The sequence below is a fragment of the Amaranthus tricolor genome, chromosome 12 (assembly GCF_026212465.1).
Source record: "Amaranthus tricolor cultivar Red isolate AtriRed21 chromosome 12, ASM2621246v1, whole genome shotgun sequence".
Taxonomy (NCBI): domain Eukaryota; kingdom Viridiplantae; phylum Streptophyta; class Magnoliopsida; order Caryophyllales; family Amaranthaceae; genus Amaranthus; species Amaranthus tricolor.
The window spans coordinates 17,572,842-17,582,310 of NC_080058.1; the positions used below are offsets into that span (position 1 = coordinate 17,572,842).

Here is a 9,469-nt window from a genome sequence, read left to right on the forward strand (position 1 = left end):
ACTTTTAATAACAAAATGTGTGTAGCTTGTACTTTAACACTTAACAATCTAAATATCTTAAACACACATTTTAAATTCAAATAACATAATACATTCAAACGTTAAAAATAAAACGTAGAATAATATGTTCAAATATTCAAACATACTTTATTTTTAATTCAAATATAATTTCAATATATTTTGACCTTTTAAAATATTTCAAAGATAATTTTAATAAACCTTGACCTATTAAAATATTTCAAATATAATTACGAAAATAACCTTATTATAAACATAATTATCTTAAAACTATTTAAACTTATTTCAAAACTTATAAATTCAATCATAAGATAAACTTAAGTCATTTAAGCATAATTCAATATATCAAACTAATATAAATATATATATATATATATATATATATATATATATATATATATATATATATATATATATTCACTTTATATTTCAATACAACTAAATATAATTACTTAATTTATTTATTTAATTAATATGTGTTTTGAATTATCATCATTTAAGAGAGTTGAGTTTTTATTCATTTATATAAATTAACAAACTAATCTATCAGCATATCGAGAATATATTCTTAATTATTATTATTAACATTGAAAAAATAACATAGAAGTACTATTTTTGTTTTGAGTTTTGACCAAACAATTATTATATATTCACTGTTGTTCTAGAGAAGGAAGATGGGTCGGATAAAAAGGAGGGAGAAAATATTTGTCAATTGTCAATGGATTCAAAGGACACCGACAAGCCACCAAAAAATATTTTTACATGATTTTAATTTTCTCCTCTGTATTCTGTACTACTATTTCTAGTATTCTTGTTCTAGTAGGTCGACTTTTCTTTGTTTTCTGGCGGCCATTCACTCTCCTTCTCCTATATTTCCTCCCTCTTTCTCTATCTCTCTTTTAAGCTGTTCAATTGTAGTAACTAAATACATTCGGTTTAAGGTGAGTTCAGTTTTTAATTGCTCAACAATTTCAATTCAAATTCAATGTTCATATTTTTGGCTCAAATTTGATATTTTATTTTGGTTTTCAATTATGGGTGTTTTGGATCGTATAAAATTATTAATTTTTATAGTTTATATTTTGAGCAATTTGTAAATTTGGCTAAAGTTTCTTTGTTTTTGATTTAAAAAAATATAATGATAATGATGATGTTTGGCTTTCTAGCTTGATAATTCAATCCTACACATATATAGAGGTGATTTTGGGTGTTTCTATATTGAATTTTATTTGATCATAAAATTGGGTTTTTGAATTTGTCTTTGTTTTAGGAAAAGATGATGGCAAGGGGAGGTACAAATAGTAGTTTGAGGAAATATTTGGGATCCATCAAGGATACAACTACAATTAGCTTGGCTAAAGTTAATAGTGACTATAAGGTATTCATTTATGCATATTTTAGTGAACTTTCATGTGGACAATTAGTTCCACTAATTTATTGTTCATGTAGTCGATCTCAATCTTTCGGACGAAGGCTTTAGGCTTTGTCATTGTTGTTGATAATTTGGCATTGTTTTGTTGCCTTGAGGTTTAGCTATGTTCCTCTTGTTAATTTAAGTTTCCTTTGAGTGGATGTGTTGATCCAGGAGTTAGATATAGCCATTGTTAGAGCAACTAATCATGTAGAGCGACTTGCGAAAGAGAAACACATAAGAGGTATATGAATGATGTGCTTTTGTTAGTGTGGAGTTTTGTTCTTTTTTTATGATGAATGTGTTTTCATTTGAACTATAAAGCCTATGAATCTTTGGTGAGCTTTTCTTTAATTCCTTCGTGCAGCTATCTTTGTAGCAATTTCTGCTACAAGGCCTCGGACTGATGTTGCATATTGTATACATGCTCTTGCGAGGCGCTTAGCAAAGACTCATAATTGGGCGGTATGTCATGAATTTGTGTTTTATTTGCAAGTGATTGTCATGTGGATATCTAGTTCTGAAACTTGAACTTAAACCTTTATTTGGCTATACTTGGTTCTTAGTAGATTTGTAATGAACTCCGATATAATTTACACAAGCATTCTCCATACATTCATATCACTTGCATATGGACTTCTTGCCTAAATCTATCCTTCTTTACTTGTACAATTCAAGTCATCCTTGGCCTCTCTATTCTTCTGAAATTTACTACTTTAAACTTTCCACCTTTCTTAATGGGTTGTAAAGGTCGCACATATCAAAACCAAAGAAGAGGATTTTCTTCCATCTTATACTCAACGCTTGCAACGCCAACCCTCCGATTTATATTTTAGCATTCTAGTCATTCTTCATAACATATGCATCTCAATTAATGGACTACGTTTTATTTAAAGGCCTAACATTCACATAAAGCACTACACTAATAGTTCTCCGATAAATTTCTCATTTTTTCCTTATAAGAATTCATCTATCATATAAAGCCTAGTTGTACTTTTGTACTTGAGCCGACCATACTTGAAACATTCACTCGATTGTAGAATAGTAGTATCTTATCCTTTATACTAGAGTGGCATTTCTCTTCGTTTGAGTTGGTCTAAATCCCCTTGAAAGCAACTTTTGCCTCCAAAACTTCTACTTAGCGGTGACCCTTTTTCTTTAATTTTATCTAATAAAATAATATTATCTGAAAACAACATACAAGACCAAAGTTGTTAAAATCTGGATTCTACTTCAAATCGTTTACAAAGATAGAATCGCATCGTAGAATCGTACGATTTTACAAATAAACTTAAATATATTAAAATATATAGTATCTTATCATTATTATCCATTTTAAAAGTCTAAATTTAGGAATCAAAGTTACTTTGACTTTATTTTTAAGAATGTAAAGAGAACTTTTTAATAATTAGTTTAAATCTTCAAACCGATTAAGAAATCTATTTTTAAAAGTTTTCATGATGATACATTTGAAATTTATTTATAAAAGTGAAAGAGATTAGTGAAAGATGGTACATAAGACAAAATTAATAATAATTAATACTACATTAGTAGAATCGGATCGTTAAATCGTAGGATCGTAGAATCGTGTTATGATTCTACATCAAAAAGTTTTATTCCAACTAGAATCGTAAGCAACTTTAAGATTCTACCTACGATTTAAATCGCTCACTTGTTTTTGAATCGTAAAATCGTAGAATCGTAGATCAGAATCGCGATTTTAACAACAATGTACAAACAACATTTTTTCTAGAGTTAAGTGTGTTGTCTCATTCACGATAGTTGCAATGTGATGTAAACTAATAGTATTAGGGAAATCTGTTGTTGCTTCTTCGTAAGTCTTTAGTGTTTTAATTTATTACTGTTACGTTGTAACATATCTTGAACTATGCGGATACAGTTATAAGACTTTTCCTTTATCATAACCCACCAATTTCTTTCTGTCAATACCTAATCATATGCCTTATTCAAGTCAATGATAATTATGTGTACATCCTTTTTTCTTACCTTGTAATACTCCATTTATTGCTTTATCAATTGACTCTGTCTCGATGCTAGACCTTTCTTGAATAAATTCCAATTGGTTTTCTAAATTGTAAGTTCATCTTCTGAAACAAATAACATCACTCTTTCCCATATCTTCATGGCGTGGTTCCTTGATTTACACTTCCATAGTCGGAGCAATCTTGCGCATGTAGTTTGAGCTATAGTTGTATTCCTAAATCCTTTATTATTGTACTTGCATAGGTTGCACTGAAAACATTGATTGTTATTCATCGTGCTTTGAGAGAAGTGGAACCTACATTCCATGAAGAGCTTATTAACTATGAAAGGGGCAGAATTCATATGCTCAATATGTCGCATTTTAGAGATGATTCAAGTGCTAGTGGTATGTTTTCAAATACTTCTTAAAATTTAAATTTTATTTCTTTTAGATTTGTTTTATCATCACTGAAGTTGTACCATAATTTTTTATGTTCAGCATGGGATTACTCTGCTTGGGTTCGTTCGTATGCCTTATTTTTGGAAGAAAGGTTGGAATGTTATCGTGTCTTGAAATATGATGTTGAGACAGAGCGCCCCGTAAGTTTTTCTTGTAAATTTGTCTTCCTGATAGTTTAGCTCTAGACATAATAATCATCTATTATTGTGCCACTTGAATTTGGGTTGAGATTTTGTATATTGATTGATTTCCAGTTTAATAAACCGGCACTGGCCTATTATCTTCCGTGCAGAGAACCAAGGATGTTGATACCATGGATTTGCTTGAGCAGTTGCCGGCATTGCAGCAACTTCTTTATCGAGCTATTGGTTGCCTGGTATAATTGCGTTTTGTTTTGTTGAATAAGTTTTCTTTTCAGATGCTTGCTCAGGCAAAAAGTTCTGATTCTTCTTGCATAAGCCTCAAAGCATTTTGGCCTACTAAAAAATGGATAGCTTTGGTTATAATTTTTATGGATGTACACATAAAATGTTTTGCAGCCTGAAGGAGCAGCAGTTCATAATCATGTCATCCAATTGGCACTTTCTATGGTATGCAATACTTATCCTTAGCCGACCATATTTGTGTTTTTTTTGTTTCTAGTCGTGGTGACTTCTGATTGTCTTGATTTTCAAATAATTTTGCATAGGTTGCTTCAGAAAGCACTAAAATCTACAATGCAATCAGTGATGGTACTGTTAATCTTGTTGACAAGGTTGGTTTCTTTGTCACTGTCCTTATATTTATTGTTTTACGAAGAACACTGTTTTTCATGAATTTATATTATAACAGTTCTTTGAAATGCAACCGAGTGATGCAACGAGGTCTCTTGATATATATCGTAGAGCAGGACAACAGGTTTGTGTTCTATATGCTGCAGATGCTTTGCTACGCAGTTGGCTATGATCATCTCTGTGATTTGAATTTTATTTATAATTGTAGGCTGAAAGGTTGTCAGAGTTCTATGAAGTATGCAAGAGCCTTGATGTTGGACGTGGCGAGAAATTTATTAAAATTGAGCAGGTTTTGAAAGCTCTTTGAACTCGCCTTCTTTTTCTTCTACATCATTTTAGCTTTCTAAACAGTTTCTTCATGTTGATAATGTAGCCTCCTGCATCATTCTTACAAGCCATGGAGGAGTACGTGAAAGAAGCGCCTAGAGGTTCAACTTTATGCAAAGAACAGGTATGGCAAACATATATGTATAGTGGCGGAAAATGTATGATCAATCAATGTGTAAATGTTTTGTTCGCATAATTCAATTACTTCAAATCTTTTATTCCTTTTCATTTTCCCCATTTCCCCCTTCCCAATTTAGAGAATGAATGCTTAGTTGGTGACAGCGCCCAAAATATTTTCTTTTCTACTTTTTGAAAGAATAGCATGTTCAAAATTACTTGGAGATTCCTCTGAATTTCTGATTCAATGATTTCCAATTTCCAAATGTTCAGGTCAAGCATGTGGTTGATGAAAAACCTACAGTTGTCCTGCAAATTGAGAACACGGATACTACTGATGTAAAGGAAGAACATCCTCCATCACCGCCTCCTCCAGAACCAGTTAAGGAGGAAAAACCGTTTACTGAAGTTCCTGATTTGTTGGTAAGTTTCCACAAACCAATGTTTCATCCGTAGAAAAAACACGATCTTTATAAACACCTGTTATGGATATAATACCTCTTATACTTTCCTTCTCATTTTTGGTAGAGTCTTGACGATCCTAAGCCAGTTGCCTCAGAGTTAGACAAGAAAAATGCATTGGCTCTAGCTATTGTTCCGATTGGTAAGACGCATGCTGTTTGACTTGGGATTATGAACTCATAAACTATCGTTTGGAGCACTGTCTAACTAACTTGTTTATTTTTGTAAGAAACTGCTCTTCTGTAAATGCAATCGAGCAAATAAATGAATACGAATTTATGATAATTTAGCAAATAATGATATTGATAAAATGACATTTCTTTTGTTTCTATAATTAAAAATGTGTCTTCTGTCAAAGAATGTTAAGTTTGGAATTCAATGCGTTCTGTTATTGCTATAGATCACTTATCAAACAGTGCTCCAGCTCCTAAATTGGAAAATGGCGCGACTGGATGGGAACTGGCACTTGTCACTGCTCCAAGTTCGAATGAGACTATTACTTCTACTACTAAACTGGTATTTACTCAGTTACAAGCTTGTTTATTTTTTTGTTATTTTGCTGCCAAAGAGATCATTTATCCCCCCCTCCCCCTCTTGTGAATGCGCTGTTGCCCATTAATATCTAATTACGGGATTACTAAGTTCTGTGAGTTGAGAGAACTTCTATGTCTTTGATTGCTTGTGGGCCATCTATTATTTTTAGGCTAATTGGAAATGGACAAGGGTGCTGGTACGGTGTAAAAGAATCTGAACATGGAGACGTGAAAGTGTTATAGGTACATTTAGTAGTAAACTTGTAATTAGTTATAAGTGAGTGTTTGTGATAGTCTTAGTAGTATAAAAGGGACATAATATTGTATTAGAATTAATCAAACAAAATGAAATAAAACAATATTCTTTCTTCTCTTCTCCCTCTTTTCCCTATTCACATGGTTGCTTGAGATTCTAACGATCATAAAAGAAAGTTTTGCGTTTAGGGAACCTAAATATGTTCTTGATTAAATCATTATTTGATATGATTGTGGGAGTGTTTGGTAACTTGCTTTTGGATTGACTTTTTGATTGGTTTATGGCTTTTTGGTTGCTCAAAAAACCAAATAAACGTGTTTGGTTAGCCAAAATGAAAAAACTATTAGATTGGCTTTTTTCATTTGCTTTTGACTTGCACTTTTTCTTTGGTAAACAGTCAACCAATATATAATTTAACCAAACATCTTCAATATCTAGTATCCACCAATGCATAGTTGTGACGCAGCACAATAAGATTAATGAGTTTAATAATGTATTTTCAATTATATGTACGAAGTATCTAGTTAGCTCGTGCCTATTTTCGATGGAATTACAGATTTATGATAGATTTCTCATTGTCAAATTTAAGGGCCGTAGTAAAACGATTAGTTTGATTCTCAAGTCTGTAGTATCATGCTGATGAGCTTGTACTAGCCCTCTTTGGTTGTTGAGAGTTTGCATTATGCTCTTGAATCATATATAAGTAAATCTAGCGATTGTTCCGATATCAGGGAATGCCTATGCGTCGAGAATTTAAAGCGAGTGGGGTTCCCTGCTTAAAGAAAAAGAGAAAATTTTCAATAGTAGATGCCAACTTTAATTAATGATTAAGGTTATTAATTTTAAAACAGAACAAACTATCTATCCAGATATAAAAGGAGACAAAAATACCAAGTATTGTAAATTGTAATTATATTTTAGACATTGTCTTGAATTATCACATAAACTGATGATTTCTATCTTCCGAAATTCAAGGCTGGAGGACTGGATAAGCTAACATTAGACAGCCTCTATGATGATGCAATGAGAAAAACCCAACAACCGACAAGCTACAACCCATGGGAGCCCGCTCCACTGACCAATCCTATGATGCAACAACCTATCTATGACCCATTTTTTGCCTCGAATGCCATGGTTGCGCCTCATTCTGTTCAGATGGCTGCCATGGCCAATCAACAGCAAGCATTCCTTCTACAGCAGCAGCAGCAAATGATGATGGCCGCACAACAACAGCATCTATTCGCCGTACAACAACAGCAACTGCCACAGATGAACCCTTTTGGCAACCCTTATGCCGCTAACGCATATGGTACCGGCTCGCCTATGCAAACACAGAACTCATACACCAGAATGTTGTGAGTTTTCATACAAGGTTATTGACAATAATATGGAGAAAACAACAGACGGGTATATTGGATTCTTGAAGCGGAAGAGACAAGAAAGAAGTCCATATACCATATTTTGTGCATTTTTAGGTATAGAGATAGCGTATTATTGATTGATAATTATAGGGAGTAACATTTGTAAAATTTATTGTTCATTCTTGGTGAAAATCTAGCTCGATTAATTGATTGTAATTATTTTTTGAATTGCTTGTTTGTTGTTAAAGTTGAGCAGGTACTTTGAGCTAAGTTTCGTAAGTCTGCCCTGCTTATAGCTTGAGATTGAATAGAAAATTGAACTGTATTTTTCTGCTTGTGAATCTGTTATGATAGTGTGTGCTTGGTTTAACAAGCTGCATAGTGGTAATATCAGAATGGCGATGATCCTTGCAAACAGAAGAAGAGAGGGAGAGGATAGAGATAGAACAGGATAAAAAAAAAAAAAGGAAATTTTATTAATTGGTTCTCAAACTGAGGAAGGAACTTACACAGAAGTAATACTTATAACAACTAACACTACTAACTAAAACAGACGAAATAAACATAACCACTCTAACCAACTTAACTAACTTTACAAAAAGACTACAATACCCTTGACTAAAATAACGTAACTACATCAATACTCCTCCCTTTTTGACAATTTGTCCTCAAGTATTATGTGTGCTGAGTTGTTTATTTTGATAAATCCGCGTTCAATGACGGCCTCGAGCGAATTATCGAAGAAAATAAGCTTTTTCTTTTAACAAAATTAAAAATAGGATTCAAAGTTAGGGTACTAATGTTGGGTGGATGTGTAGAGAAGTCAAAAAATCAAAGTTAAGATTTACCTTATTGCAAGTCATTCAAGACTTTAAAATTAAATTGACATTAAAGTTTGGATTTTTAAATATTAATCTAAAGTTAGAATATTTAGAATTAAATCACGTAAAGTTGAAATTTTGAAAGTAATTTTTCCTCATTTTTTTAATAATAATTTAACATATTTTAATTGAATAATACTATTAAAATTGAAATACCAGCCTTCGAAAATAATAACATTGTAAGGAGTTTGTCTTGTATGGACTTAATGCACACTAAAATAATATACGACATACCTTAGATAGAAGATGTATAAGTTAGAGAGTGTGATTTAGTGGAATAGATGTTAAATAGTATACACTAGTTACGAAATATTGTACAATAAATCCCTATTAAACTTATTCCATATAATAAATAGTAGAATCAGTCAAAAGTCAAAATGCATGTAGGGAAGAAGCAAGAAAGCCACACCACACATATTATGATGGCAATACTATTATCATATATGATGTATATCAATCGCCATTGCTAATCTTATCTTATGCTTGTCTTCTTGTACAATGCCCCCATGAATGAAACTACCATCTTTTTCTGGCCATGTGCACTTTGCCTTGCTTCTTAAACTTTCTTATATAGAATCTTTCTCATAATTTCATTTTTTTCAATTTTAACTATTCATTGTTATAATATATTATATTAGTGTAACATTTTTATAACAATTTAATTAATTTTATTTGTCACTTAAGCAAATATCATCCAATAAAATTTCTTTCATCTAGCGTGGCTTCAAAAGAATGAAACATGTGATCTTTTAGTCTTTTTATTAAATTGTAATTTCTATAACTAAATCAATATAAATCTTAATAAATTATCTAATGTCATTTAAATATTTCTTACTTATTTTGTTTTCAAATTTCTCTAGCAGTAATTTATTAAAAGATATATGATT

The 9,469-nt window shown here is 31.7% G+C and overlaps 1 protein-coding gene across 2 annotated transcripts; it reads left to right on the forward strand.

The window, feature by feature from the left end:
- The first annotated feature begins 661 nt into the window (after positions 1-661).
- Positions 662-8,086, forward strand: LOC130828208 (putative clathrin assembly protein At5g35200). 2 transcript variants are annotated; one of them, XM_057694064.1, is made up of 16 exons: positions 662-959; positions 1,289-1,396; positions 1,604-1,673; positions 1,797-1,894; positions 3,677-3,818; positions 3,912-4,012; positions 4,165-4,248; positions 4,412-4,462; positions 4,561-4,626; positions 4,704-4,769; positions 4,854-4,934; positions 5,019-5,096; positions 5,363-5,512; positions 5,618-5,693; positions 5,952-6,067; positions 7,316-8,086. In XM_057694064.1, exons 2-16 carry the CDS (start codon positions 1,295-1,297, stop codon positions 7,697-7,699), a joined length of 1,665 nt encoding a protein of 554 aa, XP_057550047.1. In that variant the 5' UTR covers positions 662-959; positions 1,289-1,294; the 3' UTR covers positions 7,700-8,086. The 2 variants fall into 2 exon arrangements, with proteins under 2 accessions (XP_057550047.1, XP_057550048.1); XM_057694065.1 differs by having other exon boundaries at positions 704-959; positions 5,976-6,067.
- The last annotated feature ends 1,383 nt before the right edge of the window (positions 8,087-9,469 follow it).